A 25,375-nucleotide genomic window follows, 5' to 3' on the forward strand; every position below is an offset into this window, starting at 1 on the left:
TGACTTGAATACTCAAGCCTCTAAATCTAAAATATTGACATTCAAGTTATTGATTGATCAAATTCAAAGCTAATCTTAAATTTAATACAAATGTTGCACCAAGTCGGGAGAACAATCAACATCTCACCAAGACAACAAACAACACAGAGCCACGCTCAAACGACAAAATCATAAAAGGACAAAAGAAAAATTTGATCTATATGAAAATCACTTCTTCAGATTGAAAGTAATGAAAAAAGAAAATAAGATTAGATGAGTTCAAACTAAAAAATGATTCAAAATCACCCATCTCCGATAATATAAGTATCTTTATGACGGCAAAAAAGAAAATTATATTAAAAAAAATCATAGTAGTTTTGCAGCTCAATAGCTAGCATATGGACTAACAATCTAGGGATGAGCAAACCAATTGTAGGAAGATAAATAACTAAATAAATAGGCAGAGGGGACTCTACTTAAAAATATTGTTCATTAACGCACACATCACGATCATTGTTATTATCTTATGTATGTATTACCGATCAAGAATCACGAGTAATCATCAATCACAAACCACAAATCTATAATACACAAATACACACAATTAGAAAATACTTATAAAATAATGATAGGTTTTAGGTGTGCAAATGCACATTGTCTTAAAAGAATTATTCACCGGGATTCAACAAACTCTTTCTGAAAGATTTTGGGTAAAGAATTGCAAGAATAAAACGTCGTTGTTAAACCATATGAAAACTACAAGAAGATAATTTTATTTATTTTTTGGTAAAAAAATAATGAAGCTAAGAGGCAACTAAGTCATTATTTAATTAAGATCGTACCAGCATGTTGATACATTACCACTGTCGGAAAGAACAATAGCATTATCCTCAATTTTGGCCCGGTTGCACATTTAAGATTGTATACATGTTTTTGGTTTCCTCTGCTTCTTGATTGATACAATTTTAGATGTACTTGTTCTTTATGCACAAGTTATTGTTCCAACATTAATTTCTAATATCCTATACTCAGAGCAAACTCTCCATCTCATGACACTCCAAGTTGATCTCCGAGCATGTTTTGTATCATTTTAAGTTTGTCGAAATTAGAGAGACTAACCCTGATTTGAGCAAATTCAATGTGAGACCAAACATACATTTAATTCGTGCTCACATTCGATACTATATTAGCACACATTTTTTAGCAAAGAGCTCGACTACTTCGTTGTGTCTCAGTCCTCAAGTTAGAAACAATTTAACCAATTGCCTACTTCTTCTCTTCTGAGATACATGAGCTTGGGGGGATTTCTTCTATAGAATAGTACTGCAAATAATGTGAATGTTTTTTCATCACCATTGATCCTCCTCTTCTTAGATAAGAGTTCCTTTGTAAATATATGGAGACATTTTTTTTTAGAGCCTCGACAAATGGGACGTTGATTTGCAATTTTTTAAAAACCTCAAGGAATTTGTTTAACTGTTTTTTTCCTTCCTTTCCAACAATTTATTTAACTGTTATATATTATATATATCTTGCTCCTTCTTGAGCCTTTGAGAGAAGAAAATTGCTCTTTTCCCTTGCTTATTCCCTTGATCAAATAGAAATTAACTCACGCTCGATATTTTTCAGCGGTAGTTAACTCACGCTGACACTTTTTAGATCAGTTCAATCACTTTTTTAGTCGGATCAACCGATCTTAAAAGTGCTATTGTGAGTTAACTACCACTGAAAAATACCGAGCGTGAGCAATTTTAAAAGGGAGAAAAGTAATTTTCTTTTCTTGAGAGAATAGCAACATGATGATTGGCTTGGGCCTTTGCATAGCTGGCCCAACAATTTTAAAAGTTTTTTTGGAAATAAAACAAAAAAAAAATAAGACTATTACTTTTCCCACCCTATCCCTTTCCTCGCGCGCCCTATTTTTTTTCCAATTTTACCCCTGATCCGAATTTCGTTTTCCGGATTGCATTGTTAGAATTTTGCAGATGTTTCTGGATTTGAAAATCCAGAATAATATTTTACCAGAACTTTTGCAATTTTAATCTTCAAAATTCGTAAAATAAAATGCAAATAAAATAAAAAACAGAAATAAAAAGACACAAACATAAAAACAACTCATTTTATTAATATATGAACAATACATTACAATAATTTTCAAGCTTTTTAAGCTTATTACATAATATCCTAAATCTACTTCTAATCTCCTATGAGCTTAATTCTAATCTCCTAAGAGCCTAACCACTGGTATGTGATGGGACATACCAGTAGTTTTCCTATTGGAGGAAAACCGGAGGAGGGGGGAAGAGGAGGGCGGGAAGAAGAAAACAATGTCTCTGAGGGAGATGGGGGGTGCTCAAACTTACGCCCAGACAGGCCAAGCTAAGAACCACATTGACCCACATGACCCTTAGAGGAACCGCACTTCGTTGCAGCGCGGTTCCATCCTCATTGACCGTTCATACAAACCCTTAAAGTTTTCAATGAGACCCTTATCTATGAAAGGCCAATGATGGAAAACCATGGTTGTAGAAGGAAGAAGAGGAGGAGAGGGTGGGAGAGAATGGTGTGAGAAATTGTGGGGTTTGGAAGGCTATTTACAGGGAGGGGTGGGTCAAAAACGGTTCGGAGGCCATAAATGCAGTCAAAAAACGTATTTTACCACGTTTTTTTTACTTGACCACCGACAAAAAAGTGTGATGCAGACCACCGGGCATGACTGATGCATTCCAAAATATAAAATCCGGAATGCACACCTATTTTCCGGAATATATTTTCCGGATTAATGCGATAATGGTGGTGAACGAGAGAAACTTGGCACTTCCTGTAGGGCTAAGGACATTCCGAAATGTAAACTCCGGAAAGATTCAGAGCCATTATTGTGGGTTTGGACGGTTACAACCACTAACACGTTTTCATTAACTGTATTAATAACATAGGACTTGTTTTAGGCTATAAATAGGCTTCCATCTTCAACAAATACCTTCATTCTTCACTTCACCTTTTTTCTTCCATTTTCTTCAAATGTTTTTTAGTTTTTTAGGGGTGTCGATGGTGTCATGATCATTGTTGACCGTTCATATGAACCCTGCAATTGCAATGCATTGCAGCTTGTGTGGGGTTCATATAACGGTCAACAGAGACCCTTGACATTAAAGAAAGACACAAAAAATTACATAACATCTGGTCCGGATTTCTGTTTCAGGAAATAACTAACAATCCGGTCCGGATTATGTAATCCGGACCAGAAATATTTTAGTAAATTTTGTAGGGCGCGCGAGGAGGCAGCAGGGTGGAAAAAGTAATAGTAAAAAAATAATACATATTTTTATTAGAGATTCAAAATGCATAGTAATATCTTAGTAAAATATTATATTTTTAATTAAATTTTTCTTTTCATATTTTATGATATTCAAATCATTTATTAATTATTATTATTTTAACTTGAAAATTTGTTTCACACTCAATCTGATATAAGATGTTTAAGTTTTAATGACTTAGTTTTTTAACTTGAAAACTTCTTCATCCATGAGATAGATGATTACACATGCCAAGCCATTCACAATATATGACTTAGCCTAAATTTAATAGGAATGAAAAGCACTTGCTTATGTTTGTGTTGTATTGTGTGCTTGCTAAGGGAAAGAAGAATGAAAAGGGCTTGCTAAAGGGAGAAGTGAGGGGAAAGTGTTTATAGTGTGCTTGTGTTCTGGTCTGGGTTTGTGAAGAAAAAAAAAAAATCAGCTTGGATCACTCAACGTCAAACAGGAGGAGTGAAAGTATGAGGTAAGTGAGATAAAGATTGTGTACCTTTGTCTTTGTCTCAAGAGGTATTTATAGGAGGATGTGAAGATTTTTGAGGAGTAAGGACATTAATGGCCAAAATTGTAACTACATAAACATCTGCTAGGCTTCTATCTATGTCCATGTCCTTGTCGGAGTAGCTGCCTCGTCTAGCCGTTGCTGGCTTGGTAAAGAAGTTTTGACCGTATGTTGACCTGTTAATTGAGCTAAGTTCGTGATGGATTAGGTTTAGGCCGAGCCAAAAATACAAAACACGATTCATTTATTTTAATTATTATATGGAATATAGAATAGATATATAAAATTATAGGTAGCAATGTTGTGTTGCCTTCTGTAATAAAAAATGCTGTTCTCTATTAAAAAAAGAAGATTACTTGTTGAATGGTTTGCGGGGCAATGTTCTATGTATGGATATTCAAACACACGAAGCATACGCGGTTTGTTTTGTGGATAATGTTTAAGATGTGCGTGCCTACCTTGTTCCTCTCTCAAGTCACTATCATTTCTCAAAGTCCTCAATATTTTCTTTGATAAAAAAATGTCCTCAATATTTTCTTTTTAAAACAAGGAAGGTACACCAGGTATTTCCATTTTCAATTTGTATATTGTGGATATATAGTTTTTTATTCTATATAAATATAGTATGCAGTTTTCCAAAGTTTGTGCTGGGGTGCCTTTAGCTTTGGTGTCGTTGTTCTTGTCTTTGGTGTCATTAACTAGAATTGTTATATCCAAAAATCATGTTTAGATTCTTTTAAATGATTCGTCTTTTGATAAAGTTCATTAACCAGTTAAATTCAATCATTCAATTGAAAAGAGTATTTTTAGACTTTTAAAAATTTAGTTACAATATCAGAACATAAAATTTAAGATGGTGTATAAGTGGAGGACTGATTAAAAAATAAGAAGAAAACAACTAAATTAACAATACGAAATACCAACGAGTGCCCTTAGGACAAATATCTTTAATAGTAAATTTTTATAAAAAAAAAAATTGTGTATTAAATTCATTGCAGTTTATCACATTTAACTTTTTGAACGAATAATTTCTAAATTTAAAATTTTTAAAGAGTATCCCAAATCATTTGTCAATAGAAAATATATTTATTTTCTATTGTTGCATCAAACAATAAATTTAAATAAGATATAATGATTTTATTGTATTCTTTCATTTTATCCTGCACATAAAACAAACTCATAACAATTCATCGATAGTACTCTCTCTGGTTCTTATTATAAGAAACAGTTGACTTTTTTGGTTCATTGTATAAGTTACTTATAATACGATACATTAATTATTCTACTTCCTCCAGTCCTATTACAAGAGACAATTTACTTTTTAAATACATTAAATGATTTATGTATTTGATTTAGGTTCTTGACTAGATACATACATTATTCAATGTATCTAAAAAATCAAATTTCTTTTATAAATAGGACTAGAGGGAGTATAAATCTAAAAAGTCAACTTTTTCGTATAAAAAAGACATGATGGAGTAACTCATTTTTTACTCAATACGACAAAAGGATATTCATGGAACTTTGTGCTTGTTCGACAATCTTATGTTTTGACTTTCTTGCCTTTTTGTTACGAACTTTGTCCGACAAATCTTACGGTGCCATGTTTCTTCTTTGACTTTATAATTTTTTTTAAAATACAGACAAAAACTTTTTATTTAACAAAACATAATTTAAGGGTTATGTAAGAAAATAAAGTACTATGTGTGTATTTTTATTTTCTCACGTAATTTGTAGACGTCGAAAAAATTCTATTTAATCTTGTAGACGTCAATTTTTTTATTTTTTTTTGTGAAACGTCATTTACACTATTATCCACCCGTTTCATATAAATAAAAGTTTTTTTTTAAAGATAAAGTAATTTTATATTTGAGTCAAAAGAAATCATTATATATATTTTTTTTTGGTCAAGAAAATCATTATATATATATTCTTTCAAAAAAATCATTATATATATATATATATATATATATATATATATATATATATATATATATATATATATATATTAAGAAACCAAAATGAATTAGATTAACCTTCCCAAACACAAGATGTGCTAGAGAAAAATCAAACGGTCACAAAGTCAAGTTACAATAGAAACATAGTTAAAAAAACAAATAATAAGGTAGAATTAACATATGCCCATACACAGTGGAGAGCTAAGCCACCACCTACAATAATCAAAAGTAATGTTTGTGATTTTTGTCTTTAACCACCAAAAAGAAAGAATTTTAACGTGGTTAATAAGCTCAAGTACAGAGGCATGTTTATCATAAAAAATTCGTCTGTTCATGTCTTCCAAATAATCCAGATGCAAGCACACCAAATCACGACCATCAAGATTCGATGAGATTTAGAAATACCAACAAAAAATCAAGCTGATGTAAGTGGTCCGTCAAATTTTGGGGGTCAAACTGTAACAATGCCTAACCAGCGATAAACAGGGTAGCACTTGGGTGACATAGAGTTGAGTGACATTGATCAATCACAATGCCACAATGCTTGTGAAAGAGAGAGAAACACAAGCATTGTGGCATTGTGATTGACCAACGTCACCAATGTCACCCAACTCTATGTCACCCAAGTATTTTCCCGATAAACATCAAACCATAAGGATCCATATATATATATATATATATATATATATATATATATATAATTAATTATGATAAAAGTATAAAAAAATTATATTTCAAAAATATTCATTTGATTGTTTGTTTTTTTTTCCCTGGTGCGGGTGAATTGTAGACTAGATTTGGGTGGAATGAGGTTTCTAGAATGTTTCATCACTTTGGTCCGATAGCATCTCGCATTTGGTTGCCAAAGTAGTGACTAATATTGGTAGCGATGTCCCTTTGATCGTGTAGAACATTTAGACCTCTTGAAACAAAATCGTTTTTGAAGAGTTACAATCAGTTCGACATTCAATTATATCTTCTATTTTTGTTGAATTTCAAACGTCTCTTCAAGCCTTTGCAGACTTAAATATTTCTCCTACTCTTCTTGTGTGCGAGTTTGATGGAAGAAAGGGGATAAAAAAACATTAGTGCTCAATGTAGACGATGATCTTTGAGTAATCCAAGGAAAACAAGATTTGGAGGTATTATGTGTAATTATGGCGAAGCCTTTCAATTTGATTTCTAAGAAAGTATAGGTTGTTTGAATGTGATTCATACAAATCCGAACTCTCCTTGTTGGAGCTGACTTTCAAAAGGTCATTTGTTAATCTGATTCTCTTCACGTTGTGCAGTTATTAACTATAGACACATGTCACTTTCATCATTATGCCAATATGCTGGAGATCATTGTAGATTACACGAAGAAAATTTGGAATTTCAGCCTCCGTCGCACTCTTAGTTAAGGAAATGTCTATGCAAATATTCTAGTTCTATCAAAGTTTTTTTTTTTTTAGGGAAGTTTCTGCAAAGTCAGAAGCTCATTGTATAAATATCTTGATTACGATTCACAAGACACCATCGTGTCTTTCCTCAACTTTGTTAGCCGACGCTACGGAAACGTGACTTAGGTTTTTTTTCTCTTCTCATGCATAAAAAAATATACTTGTTTTTTTTTTTTTAGTACAAATTCTTCTTCTTACGTTTATAGTTGCTTTGTATTTTTTGACTCATATATTTCTTTGACATTAGTTTTTTTTCTTCAATACAATACATTTTTTTCGTTTGATAAAAAAATAACAAAATAATTTTATACCACCTTAATTATAATGATTTTATTTTTTTGCTAATGTTAATTAAATTTCTTCTTTTCCTGGTGCATCAACAATAATTTGTTCTCCTGATTTCTTCTTCTTCTCCTGGTGCATCAACACATACATGTTTTCCCCAAATTAATCTTCCATCCCCTCCCTCTGTAAGATGCTTCAAACACAGCCAAAATACTTTCATTTATGATCAACAACAAATTATTATCATGCAATCAATGAAACAAAATCTCTGACGTGGAGTATTCAATTTCATTTGCGATGAATTGAGATCTTCCATACCCTCTCATTTGGATTTTCTTAATTTCTTGTTTCGTTTCTTATCCTTTTCAATTCTCCCTTCTTTTAATTCACCCTGATCGTTGCAAAGATCAGACAGATTTCAAAGAAAAGAGATTCTCAGCAGTGAGCAACAGATTGAATAGATAGCAAAATGAAATTAGGTTTTTTAATTTTGTAGATTGGGTTGACCTTTTCAGCATAAAGGTTTTCATTCTGGTATGATTATTTTTTTAGTTAGGGTAATTTGACTCTGTTATTTGAAATATAATATTATTGTTGTATTGTTGCAGTCTTTTGTTTAGTAGTGTAATGATTTGTTGGAATTGAATTGTTGAGTGGTAGGAGAAATATAATTGATTCTGTAGTGTGTAGAATACATGTTTGGTTGTTTTCGACTAAAATTGATTTCGCCTCTTGAATTGATTTTACTTAAGCTTTGTAGATTTTGATTCTAGAATTGACTGTTATACACAAATTTATAGTTTAATCAACTTTTGCATGAATGTATCCAAGCAATAATCACTAAATTAACGGATTTTATATAGTTTAGGACTAAATCGGAGAGGGAGTGATAGTTTACAGACTAAATTGATGATTTATTAGCTTTTTTTTCTTTCTTTTTAAAAGGCTCGTTCAGTGGACCGAGTTTTGTGGACCGAACAAGTGCGGTAGTAAAATAAATAGAAAATATTAACTATATTCTTACTGAAATTATTATATTTACATTTTTGCACTATTAATTAATTATATCATATGTTTATAGTAAAATATATTTTAATAATTTCTGGCAGTCCGTGTTACTCGCAATTTACTATGTTCATTACTTTTTCTGATCTTAGGTCGGATCTCGATTTTGACTACCCTACAAATTGATTGATCTTTATTCAGGTGTGGATTCGATTCATAGATGAAGTTGTTATCATAGAATCACATATTGCATCAACGTGGTTGGGAATTGTTTGTGGATATTGAAGAGCTTGATTTCAGAAGTTTGAGTTGTGACTTATAAGTATATCAGCTTAGGATCTCCAAGTTGTTTCTGTTTCTCGATTCGGAACATGGTCTGTTAGGAGTGACAAATGGGAAAAACATGATGAATGCGGAAGCTAGATTGTCTGTCAATGGACGTAATAGACAAGACCTTTTCTGAGCTTGTTAGCATCATTAAATCATGGATTCCCTGGCAATCTGAGCCAGCAAACGTGTCTCGTGATTTTTGGATGCCAGATCACAGTTGTAGAGTATGCTACGAGTGTGATTCGCAGTTCACCTTATTTAATCGCAGACACCATTGCCGTCTTTGTGGACGAATTTTCTGTTCAAAGTGTACAACAAACTCAATTCCTGCCCCGTTCAGTGGCGAAAGGAATCCTTGGGACGAGTGGGAAAAGATTCGCGTATGCAATTATTGTTACAAGCAATGGGAGCAGGGCATAGTTTCTTTTGATAACACTGGTCAGGTTTCAAATCTCGATCGTACAATGTCAGCTTCGAGTGTTGCTAGTAGTAAAACCAGTGCGACTGCTGACAGTAGTAACATTACTCTTTGCTCCGCGCCTTATTCAGCTGGGTCTTATAAACAAATACAACAGGGTTCGTGTGCGAACAACTTACTTCAATCACCTAAGAGGGGAAAAGACACTGATCGGGAAGGTTTATCATCCTTAGGAGGGAGGAATATTGATCTTATAGAAGACCCGTTACCAAAGCAATACGGGTTCTCGATAAGCAGGTATTGCACTATTTCTCTTACATTCATTGATAGAGAGAACTAATGCTTGGTTGTTCATATTGATATTTTTATTTCTTATATTGTTTTTAATAAATCATATTCTCCATTGTGCTTATTGAAAATTCAAAGGAGTTTCACAGCCTTACATTATATTTTATTATAACATATTTTGACGGAGATCTGATAAGTGATCACATAAATTATTTTGGTCTAATCGGCATCAGAGTCATCAGGATTTAGGAATACATAATCTCAATATAGGTAGTCAATCCCAGCCAATCCTGGCGGGATCCCGGAGGAGCAGCGCATCTCAATGAAAAACCCCGACAGTAATGTGAATCCCAGCCCACTTCTGGTTCGTGCCCACTCCAGGTGGGAGAGCGGGTACCCGGTTCACGTGCTCTGGTCCCCGGGTTCCCACTCCAGGAAAATCACGATTTTGCCCTTAAAATTTGAACCATTTGAAGGGCAATTTGGGTTTTTTGCACAAACCTAATCCTTCTCTCTCTCTCTCTCTCTCTCTCTCTCTCTCTTCTCATTTCCATTCTCTCTCTAACTAGTAATTGTTTTATCATATCTTTTTTTATTCTCTGTTTTTTATGCAATCTCTCCGCTGTTCTTATACAATATATCCTTTGCGATCCCGGTGATCAAACTATCCCACTTTTGGGGTCGGCCGCTCCGCGCCGCTATCCGGGATTGACTATCTAGATCTCAATGTGTAGATGTTATTTACGAAAAGATCTGTAATTTATTGAACTAGGGCCAGCGATCTCTAAGAACCAACGATTTTTACTCCCTCCATTCCTTTGTAAGCCTCGTTTTTTTAGAAGTTTTTCTTCATTTTTTATTTTTTCGTTTTCAAAGTTCAAAGTAGTATTGTTTTGTCAAAATTGTCCTTGATTACTTTTTTGCAAAGAGGTAAAAATGTGAAATGAGATAATAAATAAAAATGGTATTATAGGAAAAAAACAATTCCATAAAAAGTAAAAACAGCGATTAGAAAGGAATGATGGTAGTATATTTAATGTCTGCCTACTCGACGAGTGCTGCTACTCTTTTTTTTGTTTGTGAAATTTTCATGATCATACGGGTTTATCTTACTTCAGGAGTGACGATGATGAGGATGATTATGGTGTATATCGGTTGGATTCAGATATGAGGCAATATCCTCAAGTGAATAGCTACTATGGACAAGCTGTGCTTGATGGGATAAGCAACGTTGATGGCTCACAGAAAGTGCATCCTAGTGGAGAAAACATTGATGCAAAACTCTCTTCAAACTACAATTTTGATGCACATGGTTTAGAAGGAACACCAATTACTTCAAAAAATGAAGATGAACCTGATATCTGTGATGAAAACGAAGCACCTTCCTCGTTATATGTTTCAGAGGACGTTGATGCTGAACCTGTTGATTTTGAAAATAATGGACTTTTGTGGCTCCCTCCAGAACCAGAAGATGAAGAAGATGATCGAGAAGCTATTTTGTTCGATGACGATGATGATAATGATGGGAATTGTACTGGAGAGTGGGGTTATCTGCGTAGTTCAAGCAGTTTTGGTAGTGGGGAGTCTCGACACAGAGATAGGTCAAATGAGGAGCACAAGAAGGTAATGAAGAATGTAGTTGACGGGCACTTTAGGGCTTTGGTATCGCAGCTATTACAGGTTGAGAACTTACCAGTTGAAGACAACAACAAAAACAGTTGGTTGGAAATAATCATATCTCTGTCATGGGAAGCTGCTAATTTACTGAAACCAGATATGAGCAAAGGTGGAGGGATGGACCCAGCTGGTTATTCGAAAGTCAAATGCATAGCTTGCGGGAGCCGCATTGAAAGGTAAATGCTATTCTTTTTATGACTTTAACCTCTAAGTTCTAATTTGTATCTAGTTTTGTTTCATGTTCTTCTAGATCAGCTGTTGCAATTTGTATTTCTTGACGGCTTTTAGCAACAGGTTTTAAGCCCTCACGATCATGTCTCTCACACATAAATACAGTGTGTCTCAATGTGAAAAATCACCTTTCATAACCTGCTAAACAAAAATATTCAATAGGAATGGCGTGATTGCTTTTTTTTTATACTATTTCTGGAAATTTGTTAAGGTATTAAAAAAAAACAAATTAGAAGAAAAAGAGCTGCAATCAAATGGGAGCTGAAAAATGAAATCTAGGCTATATCTTTTTATTTCTTTATTTCAAAACACGAGAGCAGTAGAAATAAAAAGTTGTTGAGGATAAGTCATTTTATTAATTTTCACTAAAATCTACACCATAAGGAATTTAGGATACCTAATTTTAATTTTTATGCTTTTATGTTGATCACTTGATTTTATTGCCCGTTATACCTGAAATATATTATTAAACTCAACAATGGTCAGCGAAATTTTTATGTGATAGTCCTGGCATTCCATTTGCTTGACTTCTTGGATATATGTTCTTACAGTGTGGTGGTTAAAGGTGTTGTTTGTAAGAAAAATGTGGCTCATCGGCGAATGACGTCAAAAGTGGATAAACCTCGTATGTTGATCCTTGGAGGAGCTCTTGAATACCAGCGCGTTACCAATCTCTTGTCGAGTGTAGATACCCTATTGCAGCAGGTTGTTCTTGTGCACCACTTTTTAAGTTTAAAGTTCTAGTGTACCACTTTCTATGCTAATGAAGTAATGATTTATATTCTCTATGTAGGAAATGGATCATCTGAAGATGGCAGTGGCAAAAATAGCTTCACACCAGCCAAATATCCTTCTGGTAGAGAAATCAGTTTCACGATATGCGCAGGAATATCTTCTTGCTAAAGATATAACTCTGGTTCTCAATGTAAAGAGACCCCTTTTGGAACGCATAGCACGTTGCACAGGCACTCAAATAGTGCCTTCAGTCGACCATCTTTCATCACAAAAGTTGGGTTACTGTGAAACATTTCATGTTCAAAAGTTTCTTGAAGATCTAATTAGTGCTGGTCAGGGTGCCAAAAAAACAGTGAAAACATTGATGTTTTTCCAAGGTTGCCCAAAACCATTAGGTTGCACAGTAAGTCTTTATTTGTTTTATGTAATTTGAACATAATAGGAAGAAAATATGCAGGCAACTCTGACTTGAAATTATATAACCTTTCTACTATTGTAAGAAGAATTCATTGTTCTCGTGTTTATATTAAACAGATTTTACTCAGAGGAGCTGATATGGATGAACTGAAAAAGGTCAAGCATGTGGTTCAGTATGCAGTTTTTGCAGCTTACCATTTGGCTATGGAGACATCTTTTCTTGCCGATGAAGGAGTCTCCCTTCCAGAACTTCCGTTAAACAGTCTGGCCCTTCCAAATAAGTCGTCTTCCATTCAAAGGTCCATCTCAACAGTTCCTGGTTTTAGTGTTCCTGGCAATGAAAAGTCTCAGGCTCATGAACCTAACGCTGAACCACGGAGAACCAAAAGTGTCACAGTTGCTGAACTAGCCTCAGCAATTTGCAATACAGGATCCTTATGTAATGGTTCTTCTCAATCTTTGCCACCTGGATTAAATCTTAACCATTCAAGTGCCTTGTACTCCTCCACTGTTGCTTCAGGAGATGAAATTCCCGAGTCGTACCATAAGAAGCTTCTTTCCACACAACCTCTGGCGAAAGAAACTACTGTGGTGGATAACACTCCGGTTGTCGTGGATGACCCCTCTGTAAATGATTCTGATACTGCAGAGAAGATATATCAAGGCATTTTGGCTGGAAAGTCTCAAAATGGTCATAGCCAAATCTATGCAAATCAATTAAGTGGTTCGGAGTCGTTATCTCCAACTAATGCTCAAAACCATACCGAGAAGCCTGTAATCACAAATGAAGAACCAGTTCCTCAGAAAGAAGAGTTTCCTCCATCACCCTCTGACCATCAAAGCATTTTGGTGTCGTTGTCCTCCCGGTGTGTGTGGAAGGGAACTGTGTGTGAGAGGTCCCATCTATTTCGAATTAAATACTATGGAAGCTTTGACAAACCATTGGGTCGGTTTCTACGGGACCATTTATTTGATCAGGTAATTGTCTGTTACAGGAATAAATGTGCATTTGTTAGAACTACGACAATGATTTTTACAAATAATGTATGTCTTTACTTTCCAGAGTTATCGATGCCATTCTTGTGATATGCCATCGGAAGCACATGTGCATTGTTACACACATCGACAGGGAACACTTACCATATCGGTCAAGAAACTACCAGAAATTATCCTTCCTGGTGAAAAGGATGGAAAGATTTGGATGTGGCACAGGTGCTTGCGGTGTCCAAGAATCAGTGGCTTTCCTCCTGCTACACAGAGAATAGTAATGTCTGATGCCGCTTGGGGTTTATCGTTCGGAAAATTTTTGGAGCTCAGTTTCTCAAACCATGCTGCAGCCAGCAGGGTGGCAAGCTGTGGCCATTCTCTACACCGAGACTGTCTTCGTTTTTATGGGTGATTATAATCTCCCCTATCCTTATGTTTGAACTAAACAATAATCATATCCAAGTTTTATACTCTCCAGTCAATATATAAGAAAATTTTAAAAAAAATATTTGGTCCTATTTATAAGAAAATATCACAACTTTTAAGGTGTAATTATTGCTTAAAAGACCTTTTTCCCCATTATTTAATGGTTGTCTTTTTAATATTAGTGAGTTTATTTAATGCTTCACAATTTTTTATGAGGGTATATTTGTAAAAATATTCAAAAAACTACACTAATTAATGAGTGTATTGGTTTTGATGTTTTTTGGTTTTTCTTCTCATAATAAGGACCGGAGGGAGTATATGTTATCCATTTATAACAAATTTGTCATGTATGTGGTCTTGATCTCCATTTTATTGGTAATAAACTTCACGATTTAAGATTTAAATGGTTGAATTTGAAAAATAAAGCGTGTTTAATAAATTATGCATTGACAGTGTAAAAAACATTTACGCACATATATGCAGTCATCTAGTCATGTTTAACCATCTTGCCATGATAATATTAATTACTCCCTCCGTCCCTATATATAAGACCCTTTTGCCAAAATCACGGGAATTAAGATAGTGGATATTTGTATTAAAGTTGTTTGTAATCACTATTGTTTTTACAATTTTATCCTTTAAGAAAGAAGGTTAGTTTATGTTTTCAACATGTTATTTATTGTTGATTGAAGAAAAAGATGTATAATAAATAGGGGCATGTATGTAAAAAAATAATTAATGTAGTTGGAAATAACAAAAGGGTCTTATAAAAAGGGACAAAAAAAATTCTCAAAAGGGTCTTATAATTAGGGACGGAGGGAGTATGAAAATATTTACACTGGTAAGATGGTGAAATAAGTCTGAACGTCTGTAAATTTGATTTGTCGGGGTATATTTGGTGAACTCTTTTTTAAAACCAGATTATGTAAGAGAAGGAATCTTATAACCTCTTTTGTTGGATGCATTAATTCACCATTCTCATGTTTCTTTTGCAGATTTGGGAAAATGGTTGCTTGTTTTCGATATGCATCAATTGATGTTCACTCAGTCTACCTTCCCCCACACAAACTGAATTTTGATTATGGGAATCAGGATTGGATACAAAAAGAAACAGACGAGGTTCAATATTTGAAGTCTTGGATTTTTAAAGTTGGTTTAGTGACAGGGAACCTAATTTATGGTTGTTGCAGGTGGTCAACCGTGCAGAGCTTTTATTCTCTGAAATACTCAATGGTCTTGGTCAAATTGGAGAGAAGAGATCTAGTGCATCTCAAATCAATAGTGGCCATAAAACACCGGAAATAAGACGTCAAGTTGCTGAACTGGAGGGGATGTTGCAAAGAGAGAAACTCGAATTTGAGGTGAGGTTCTTGGTAAATATACCTGAGTTCATAGATACATGTTATTCAAGTTCCCTGCCTTGTAGTGGCCCTGTACAGTGATTAATTTTGTTATCATTCACTTATAGTTTTATGAGATATAAGATCAATCTTGTTTTAGAATATTATAATGTTTATCCTTTTATTGTTACAAAAGATTTATTATGTTAGCAGTCTTAGTGTATGTTTGGGCCGAAATTGATTCTAGAGGTGTAGAACTGATTTTGACATGTTTGGCTGTTTTAAGTAGAATTGATTTTGCTTCGAGAGTTTATTCTAAACTTTAAGCTACAATTTGGAGCGTTTGCCTCTTCATTTGATGTTTTGCCTTGAATTTACTGTTCAACCCACTTTTACATGCATGTATCTAAACATAAACCACTTTACATTTTACTCAATCCAAATCAATTTTACAAAATCAAAGCATTTAAAATCATATTTTCTCATCGCATAACCAAACACACATTTAATAATATGGTGCAAGTTTTATTAATTTATATTATTGAAGCAGCACATACATATCTTGAAAGGTTTGTGGTTAATGGTTCTCTCTTTTGTTTCCTTAGGAAACTCTTCAAAAGATTTTGAACCAAGAAAAGAGAAATGGCCAACCTGGGACTGGGATTGACATTCTGGAAGTTAATCGATTGTGGAGGCAGTTACTTTTCCAATCATATATGTGGGATCACCGCCTTATATATGCAGACAGCTTAGCTAATTCCAACAATGAAACTGGACTAAGCAGTTCAATTTCAGAGGATATGGAAATACCTATCGATGAAAATTTGACGACTGATGTCTCCTTGGCAGGAAGGGGATTCAGTAGTGTTGACTCCATTTGTGGAGTAGTTGATGCTAAAAGTTCTCAGTCAGATGCATTTCATCAAGAAGTTGACATGGTCAAAAATAAACAAAACGAGAAAGAAGAACAACCTAATCTTTCGATCAGCAAAAGTATAAATGACCAATCTGACCTTTTAGAACCTGAATTGGGTGTTCGCAGAGCTCTCTCTGAGGGGCCATTTCCTGTCGTACCTAGTTTGTCTGAAACACTTGATGCTAAATGGACAGGTGAAAACCAGTCAGGAATCGGAACTCAAAAGGATAGCACTTCTGTAAACCCTGATACATCTACGGCAGATGCTCTGACGGCCACTGTACAAAGAGAAGCATACCATCTCGGAGATCGCACAGAAGACCAGAACGGCTACAAGAGTATCTTTTCTGCTCCTAAAGGTCATGATAACATGGAAGACTCTTTAAGCTGGTTAGGAATGCCCTTTTTAAACTTCTATCGCCAATTTAACAAGAACTTGTTTGCTAGTAGCCAGAAGTTTGAAACACTAGTTGACTACAATCCTGTTTTTGTATCGTCCTTCGGGAAGCTGGAACTCCAAGGTGGTGCAAGGATGCTTCTTCCGATTGGTATAAATGACACTGTAATTCCAATATATGATGATGAACCCTCAAGTATTATAGCTTATGCCTTGATGTCCCCAGAATATCATTTTCAATTATCTGATGATGGAGAGAGACCAAAAGATGGATCCTCTGAGTTGGCTTCATCGTATTTTTCAGATTCTGGTGCCTTCCAATCCTTTTCATCTGCTGATGACGCTTTTGATTCTCAGAAAAGTTTCGGATCAATCGAGGATATGATATTGTCCATGTCTGGGACTCGTAACTCGTCAATGTTGGACCCGGTGACGCATACAAAAGCTATGCATGCCCGAGTTTCCTTTGGAGAAGATGGTCTCCTTGGTAAGGTAAAATATTCTGTGACCGGTTACTATGCGAAGCGATTTGAGGCCTTAAGAAGAGTCTGTTGTCCTTCAGAGCTCGACTACATAAGGTCTCTCAGTCGCTGTAAGAAATGGAGAGCTCAAGGTGGGAAGAGTAATGTATTCTTTGCAAAAACCTTGGATGATCGATTTATCATCAAACAAGTTACCAAAACGGAACTTGAATCGTTCATCAAATTTGGTCCAGAATACTTCAAGTACCTTTCAGAATCCATAGCAACAGGAAGTCCAACATGCCTGGCAAAAATTCTTGGCATATACCAGGTACTTGTCTTTCATGCCTTACATTTTTTATAGCACCAAAATGTTAAAGTAACTAAGTCATCATATTTCGTTGGCAAGGATGAAAACATTATATACTTTCAAAAAAAGATTGTTCAGCCAAAAAAGAAAGAAGAATAATTGCTTTGTTGTTCATCTGATTTTCGGGAGGTGCTTTATTTCAAGTTACAGAAATTTGAAATGATTTTTAATATCTTAAATTGAATGGTGCCTTCAAAAGATGAAATGGCCATGCAATAAATCATCTCCATGAGTGTATTGGTTTGTTAACTTATAATTTTGTATTTTGCTTTACTTGTCTTGGATGGATATATATCATCTTAACTTCTTAATTCTTGGATGGCATTCTATTGGAAAAAGGTTACGTCAAAGCATCTCAAAGGAGGTAAAGAGTCCAAGATGGATGTTCTGGTTATGGAGAATCTTCTATTTAGGAGGACCGTAACACGACTTTATGATCTCAAAGGGTCGTCGAGGTCTCGGTATAATCCAGATAGTACAGGGAAAAACAAAGTTCTGCTGGACCAAAACTTGATTGAAGCAATGCCAACTTCTCCTATTTTTGTGGGAAATAAAGCAAAACGATTGTTAGAAAGAGGTGTTTGGAATGATACTGGTTTTCTTGCAGTAAGTTTCAAATCTTCATCCACACCATTTTTTTCACTTAACTGTATCATTTTCTTGTTTCTTACTTAAAATCAGTTTGGATAAACAACTTCATTAAGCGCTTATGTATAAGCTCTACCAAAAGATAAATAAATTCAAAATGTTTTATATAAATCTATAAGATGTTTTCATAAGTTATCCTAGGTAGTTTAAGGAAATAAGGTGAAAACAACTTATGCACATGTCATTAGTTGTTTCCATAAGTTCTCTCAAATAGTTTGGCTAGTGTTTATGCCAGTTGATACTACAACAACAACAACAACAACCAAGCTTTATCCCACTAAGTGGTGTCTCGGCTACATGGATCAAATTACGCCATATTGGTCTATCATAAACCATATTTGGATTTTATGCCAGTTGATAAACTCAGGCAATCCAATCCAAACAGACCTGTAGGAGGGGCTTGTGGGGGAATCTTTCAACTAAATTTAAGTTCATTTCACATGCATGATGCATCTGTTTTTCCTCTTTTTGCAGTCAGTTGATGTAATGGACTATTCACTACTTGTTGGGGTGGATGAAGAAAAGCATGAGTTAGTTCTTGGAATAATTGATTTCATGAGGCAGTATACATGGGACAAGCATCTTGAAACATGGGTGAAAGCTTCAGGAATCCTTGGAGGGCCAAAGAACGCATCACCAACAGTTATATCACCGAAGCAATATAAGAAAAGGTTCAGGAAAGCAATGACCACTTACTTTCTCATGCTTCCAGATCAGTGGTCCCCACCATCTCTTATTCCTAGTCTTTCCCAGTCTGATTTAGTTGAAGAAAAAGAAAACAATGCACAGTCTAGGACTTTAGCTGAATGATTCTTTGTTGTGTTTTTGTAAATTTTACTTCGATTTTGGGGAATCATCAACTCCCTCCATATTTTTGGTTTTGAAAATTATATAGGAATTCTTTTGGTTCAATTGTAAGTTGGTCAACTATAGATATTATAAAAAAAAATTGTTAGAAAGATACACACAGAGGGGGGCTTTTAGAAGCCACATGGTATTTGATGACCTCTGGATGAAATCTTATGTACAAAACACATATAGTCACATTTGTGTCAAGTTACATACATGTATACTTTTTCAGAAGTGCTCCAGTATCTCAAATTTCTTTTGTCATCACCATGCATTGGCTTTAAATATTGTTGGGAATTCTTATTGATGCAATGGGAATAAAGTGTTATGATTTCTTGTTTATTTTGGGGATGGGCTAGGCAATGAGAAGAAGAATAAGTTCAAAGTGATCTTCGATACAACATCAGATCGGTCATGAATGTTGGCGCAGATGCAGGCCAACTAGGTAAGGACCCGGTCAAGGAAGTTGACGTTATTTTTGCTAAGTGATATGGTCATTGTGGGTCTAGGCTAAGCAAAGGACCCCGTTTCAGCGATTGGGAATCAGAGGCCGTCGTTGAGGGAGTCGAAGTAGTCAAAAAGAGGTGGCGGGAGGAGCAGAGGTGCTAATTGGGCGAGAGAGACTTTGGGAGACATGAGTGGAGGCCGTTGGCAGTGGTTTAACGGTTTTTATTTAATTTTTCCAGTGCTAATTTCGTCTGTTGCCTAATTTGTATGCAGATCACTACTAGGCATGATGACTCACATTGCTTATTATAACTTCAATGGCTAACTTTGAGGTGAAAAATGTCTTTATGGTAGGAGAAGTTTAGGCTAAGGTGCACCTTGCTCTGAATTTTTTCTGACATAGCAATCTTAGATAGAATCGTTCTCTACTCTGAATGTTGCTTTGCAGACCTCGACACAAGGATCGACGATTTGAAAAAGAGACCACAACCTAAAGGAGAGTTAACCTGAATCCAAAGAGGAAACAATTTTCCTAACCAAGATGATACAAGGAGGTTCTGACTTAGCTAACTTGTTAAAAAAAATCAATGAAATCTATTAAAAAGAAAAACAAAGCAATGAAAACTAGGTAATGTCTGTTGGTATCAATCTCCATGAGGCATTTCCAATGGATGTCCTCGTTCACAATAAAGAAAATTTATAGATGTTAGTATCTCAATTCATCTCCTTCATGGATGCAAACTTTAACACTTTCTCCTCTAGACAGTGTTTATTTGCTACTGTCTTCTTTTGTAAAATTTTGTAGTTTGGATATATTTGGACGAGTTAAGTCTTATTTCTAGCAAACACATCACTAGAATTTTTCTAAATGTTATTTCAAAAAAGCAAAAATGTTTGCTTCAGATTCATTATAGGCTTCTCAAACAAGTTTTTTTGCTATGTAATCATGAAATCATTGTTAATTTCATTTCTTCTTTTATCATAGATAATCTTTTTTCGGATTTTCAAGGGTCGTGGGAGATACGTAGAGGGTGGTAAAAGAATTTCACATTATCTACCTTTGGTGATGGGTTGGTCTTGAAATTTGTGTATATAAAAATCTTGAAAACACATTTAGCCAAGGTTAAATCATATGCTTGTCTGTCTGATCCTTCAACTTAATGAAGTTTAATTGATAAGGTTTTCTATTTAAATAATTGCTATGACATCTCTTATGTTGTACGAAGGTTAAGTCAATTTCTTCCATCCCCCACTTACACTTAACTAAATAATGCTCTTGAGATTTTGCATTACTTGAAAAATGTAATATTTCTTTACATCATAAATGAATAAAATCCCAAAATATTACACAGTACGACACATGTCGACTCCAAATTGTTTGATATTCTTTCCAATATACTTTGTCAAACATTGGCTCCTAGAAATACTATGCATGTAAACTAAAAGAATAAAACCTCAACTAGTGTATATTGCTTTCTATATATACTTATAGATAATAACCAAACATTTTCATGGTTCCTTTCAGCATCTTTTGCTTTAGAAATCATGACTCTCTCTACTGCTAGTAAATTCTACATCATCTTCATGTTTCATTGTCTTCTCCTTATTTCCACATGGGGTACAAAGTAACAATGCAACCTATATTTATTTTATTGTGCTTCTTCAAATTTAATCCTTATATATATATATATATATATATATATATATGGATTTGCTATAACACACCCACTAGTTTTTATGTGGGAGTGTTTTAGCAAGCTACACCTTAAGGTGTATTTAACTACTTTTTGGTTATAATTTGCTAAAACACTTCTTCTAAAAAATAAGTGGGTGTATTCTAGCAAATGCCTATAGGAGTTGCTAACATACACCCACTTATTTTTTATAAGGAATGTTTTAGCAACATTCACCTTAAGGTGTATTTAACAATTTTTTAGTTATATCTTTGCTAAAACACACATTAATAAAAACTAGTGGGTGTATCCTAACAAACCCATATATATATATATATATATATATATATATATTTAAAGAATCTTTATTTATATTCTTAATTTGCTACATTATTATTTTTCATTTTATGTGTAGAAGTGGAAGCAACACTTTGTGGAAGGAAAAGTAGAACATTGTCGGGGCGTTGCACCAGTAACTCAGATTGTAGTACAAAGTGCATCAAATGGGAGTATGCAACATATGGCTCTTGTGGAGGCTTTTATATTGATTGTATCTGCTTCTTTAATTGTTGAGCAGGTTTTTTTTTTTTTTTTTTTCCGGGGTTTAAACCCTGAACCCCGCATATATTGCATTATCCCTACAACTAAATTTATAGGTATGAGTAGAGAACCCAACACTAGTTGTTTCCCATGAAAATCCTGAAGTATGATGAAAGTTCAAATAAATTCCCTTTGGATAATTTAAATTTAATATTATTTTAAAATAGCAAAAATATTGTTTGCTTCAAATTTCATTATAGGCTTCCTAAACAATGTTTTGCTATGTAATTATGAAGTCATCCTTAATTTTTTTCAGTTCGGTTAGTTCCAAACCTTAAACGGTTTGGTTCGGTTTTCTCAAACCATTTCAAATATTTGGTTCGATTCGATTTGGATTTTTTTGTTAACCGAACCATACCCACCCCTAATTAGATTATATAATGTAAAATTGTATACAACTATAATTAGATTATATAATGTAAAATTGTATACAACTATAATTAGAGAGGAAAAAGCAATTGATAAAAACATTGCTATTATTAATTTGTACAACTTGCAAGTAAAATGAAAAATGTGCTGCAGGAACTAACCTACTACACATGTGCTATAGGATACACTATTCACATTTTATAATTTACATACTATTACACTCTTCAAACCTCAAAGCTATGAGTGTGACAAAGGCAAGATTGATTAGTTAAAGAAGTTAAACCATTTTATTGCAATTCAAATTAAATCCTCTTGCAAACGACCACCTTCAACTGCATCATCAATTTCTTTCCCTTTTGCAATTTGAAACCAACTTTGTTTTAGAAGATTCACAATTTCAACATCCCTAAGCACAACAAAAAATTCCTTTGGTAAGACAAATTTATATAAAATAAGAAAATATAATATTTTGATTGAATATTATCTACCTTTGGTGATGGGTTGGTCTTGAAATTTGTCTATAAGATGGCCCTTCATCATACCCTTCACAAATTATTTCTCCACTTTCATCTTGGTAGCAAATTATGCCTTGAGACTCATCCTCATAAACAACCTGTTTTGCATCAAAATAGACATTAATTAAGAGAAAGTTCCTTATTCTTGGTCCTAGTCTAGATTTTACTAAAATAAATATATACATCAATCAACCAATAAAGATTATTTATTAAAATTAGTATCTGATCTCCAATTTTGACATACTTAATAGTTAGTGATATAATTAGAGATGATTTTTTTTTTTTTTCTGTCTCTAAATTTTCAAACTAATTCAACTTATTTTTTTAAAAACTAATTCAGCTTTTTTAATAGATACTTCCTCCATCTCAAGATATAATCGAAAATAGATCAACATAATTGATATATTTTGTACAAATTTTGAACCAAGTACTTTAACCTTTGCTGATTAAGTTTTGCTTATATTTGAAGACGGAGGGAGTATATAAAAGAAAAAGGATAATAGGATTTTAACCTTGTTCTTGATGGATGCTGTGATTTTCAATAGAACTGGACCAACTGTTGACTTTTTCTTTGGAGCATAGCATCGTTTGGACATCAACAAATTGTTTGAATATTTCACAAATGAATTATCATATTTCTGAATTGGGATTTGAGCTAAAGAATTGCAGTGAACAGCCATTAATCTAATTCTTCAAGAACAAGAAAGATGGAGAGGAAGAAGATGAGATAATAAGGAGGAAAAATGAAATGGAAGTGTTTATAAAAGTGAGCATCGGTTTTATCTACTTTTGTTTATATAATAACACATCAATTATTGTGGATTATCATGTCTTGTCACGATGTATTAAATTAATTGTTATAGTACAAGATAAAGTCGTAGGGCCAACATTATTTATTTATCTCTTATGAGTTTCCCAGGGAACTCTTCTTACTCCATTCCCATAGTATAAGAACCATAGTAAATAAAATTTGGTTAGTGGGCCAATTATATTTGATTCGGATGATTTTTAATTAAATTAAATTTGTTAAAGTTGATAGGTTAAATTAAATTGAATAAATAATTTATAATTAGATATTTTTATTTGAAAATTAATTATACCTATATAAGTTAATTTGATGGATGATAAACTAGTGATTGATTTAATCTCCATTCTCAACATAAAAAAATAACGATCTAATTAACATTTTTTGTTTCAAAAATAAGAAACGACATTGGCAATACTAATGACGACTACTTATCATTTATATATAGATACATAATGTTTTTTTTATTGTATACCATACCTTGAATCTCTTAGGAAATTAGTGGAAAACCAAATTTGTAAGCAAGTGCATATGATTGTTTATTGTGCACTAAAGTCGTTGAAATAATGGAAAGGAAGAAATATAAAAGCACGTATTATCTTACTCCACTTGGCATTTATAATTTATGTTTTTTTGAAAGTGAATTTGTATACCTAACGCAATATATAGTCAGCATAGCATATCACTATATATGTATTAATTAAATAAATACTAATTTTTATTATGGGTGTGTGGTGTGGTGGGATAGTGATTGTATACTTTACGTGCAAAAATAAGGAGGAATCAATTTGTGAGAAATACAGATTCTTTATTCCTAGAATTAGAAAAACAAAAAGATTCTCTGATTTATTAGTCAGTTTGGGGCAGCTTTCTCTCTTAATCATTTCTTGTATGAGAAGCATTGCATCTTAATTATTGCTTCCCAGACGTTACCAAAATACTAAAATAGGTACTATGCCTTGAGTAATATCATTTTTATTTGTGAAAATAAATGGAGTATGCAAGTTAAAATAAATAAACACAAAAAAATGAATAGTAAATCTTATCATTAAGTGTTTATAAATAAGATTGTCTTCACATCACAAATTTATTTTGTAAGGATAACGTCCAATCTAAAATACTAAAATGATATCAACTTATTCAAGAATTATTGAGTAACCCACTAAAGTCATGTTTAAAATGTCCAAAAATGTCAATCTACGACATGAAAATGCGTTAAGAATCGCATATAAAATGAGATATAACCTAAATATCCTAGTTATATAAATGGTGGGCAGCTATCATCTTACAAGAATAAATTAAGCCCAAATCAAATTTCAATCTTTTCAACGGAATATTTAAGATTATCTGGTGAGGTCATCTTTGTTTTTTTTTTTTTTTTTTTTTTATGTCAAACATTTTATCATATATTGGTAATACTCATTTCCAGCCACGAGATATATGTTATAGTATCTTTTTTTGGTGTATATTGATAAGAACCTCAAAAGAAAAATAGTGAGAGGAACTTGGTCTAAAATTTATGAAATTAATTATGTTATGTAGGTCAGACTAGACAAATAAATAACTAGTTTCTTTCAAAAAAAATAAATAAAATAACTAGTTAGTGTCATCTAAAAAAAATATAGTAAGTGGCGTAATTTAACTTTCCACGTCCATGCTTATTAGTCCATTATAGGAGTGTCATCGGTATAGAGTGGGTAGGGAAGGGGTTGAAAAATGGATGAGGAGTGTTGAAAGTTCATAAGGCTGATAAATAAATAAACCTACTTGAAAATAATTTGAGTTTTGAATTGGTGATTAATTTGTTCAACCTGGTTCTTTGATCAAATGAGTTAAATTTGAGTTTAAAATTAAGCTCTTCAAATAAATAAGTTAATTTGAGTAATATATAGTTGGACTTGTTTGACTCATAAATTAATTCGATATACAAACTATTACTCATTGTTAAATTAATTACACTAATTTTAAAGGAAATATTTTTTTTGCGT

At 33.5% G+C, this 25,375-nt stretch overlaps 2 protein-coding genes and 1 long non-coding RNA gene across 4 annotated transcripts; 2 read left to right on the forward strand and 1 right to left on the reverse strand.

The window, feature by feature from the left end:
• The first annotated feature begins 7,544 nt into the window (after positions 1–7,544).
• Positions 7,545–19,245, forward strand: LOC11446911 (1-phosphatidylinositol-3-phosphate 5-kinase FAB1B). Its single transcript, XM_013589039.3, has 12 exons — positions 7,545–8,017; positions 8,690–9,533; positions 10,643–11,377; positions 11,984–12,137; positions 12,226–12,570; positions 12,702–13,562; positions 13,648–13,979; positions 14,993–15,116; positions 15,188–15,358; positions 15,943–17,442; positions 17,821–18,087; positions 18,604–19,245. Exons 2-12 carry the CDS (start codon positions 8,899–8,901, stop codon positions 18,937–18,939), a joined length of 5,460 nt encoding a protein of 1,819 aa, XP_013444493.1. The 5' UTR covers positions 7,545–8,017; positions 8,690–8,898; the 3' UTR covers positions 18,940–19,245.
• A 1,642-nt stretch (positions 19,246–20,887) lies between these two features.
• Positions 20,888–21,887, forward strand: LOC120577288 (uncharacterized). Of its 2 annotated transcripts, none has more exons than XR_005643357.1 (2): positions 20,888–21,043; positions 21,514–21,887. It is a non-coding gene; the product is annotated as an uncharacterized lncRNA (long non-coding RNA). The 2 variants fall into 2 exon arrangements; XR_005643358.1 differs by having other exon boundaries at positions 20,900–21,050.
• Positions 21,888–22,156: 269 nt separating this feature from the next.
• On the reverse strand, positions 22,157–23,383 carry LOC11446284 (uncharacterized). The gene is made up of 3 exons (XM_003627398.4): positions 23,095–23,383; positions 22,556–22,680; positions 22,157–22,473 (listed from the first exon to the last, which is right to left on the reverse strand). The coding sequence occupies exons 1-3, from the start codon at positions 23,260–23,262 to the stop codon at positions 22,365–22,367; spliced, it is 402 nt and encodes a 133-aa protein (XP_003627446.1). The 5' UTR covers positions 23,263–23,383; the 3' UTR covers positions 22,157–22,364.
• Positions 23,384–25,375: the final 1,992 nt, after the last annotated feature.

Source organism: Medicago truncatula, chromosome 8 (assembly GCF_003473485.1).
Source record: "Medicago truncatula cultivar Jemalong A17 chromosome 8, MtrunA17r5.0-ANR, whole genome shotgun sequence".
Taxonomy (NCBI): domain Eukaryota; kingdom Viridiplantae; phylum Streptophyta; class Magnoliopsida; order Fabales; family Fabaceae; genus Medicago; species Medicago truncatula.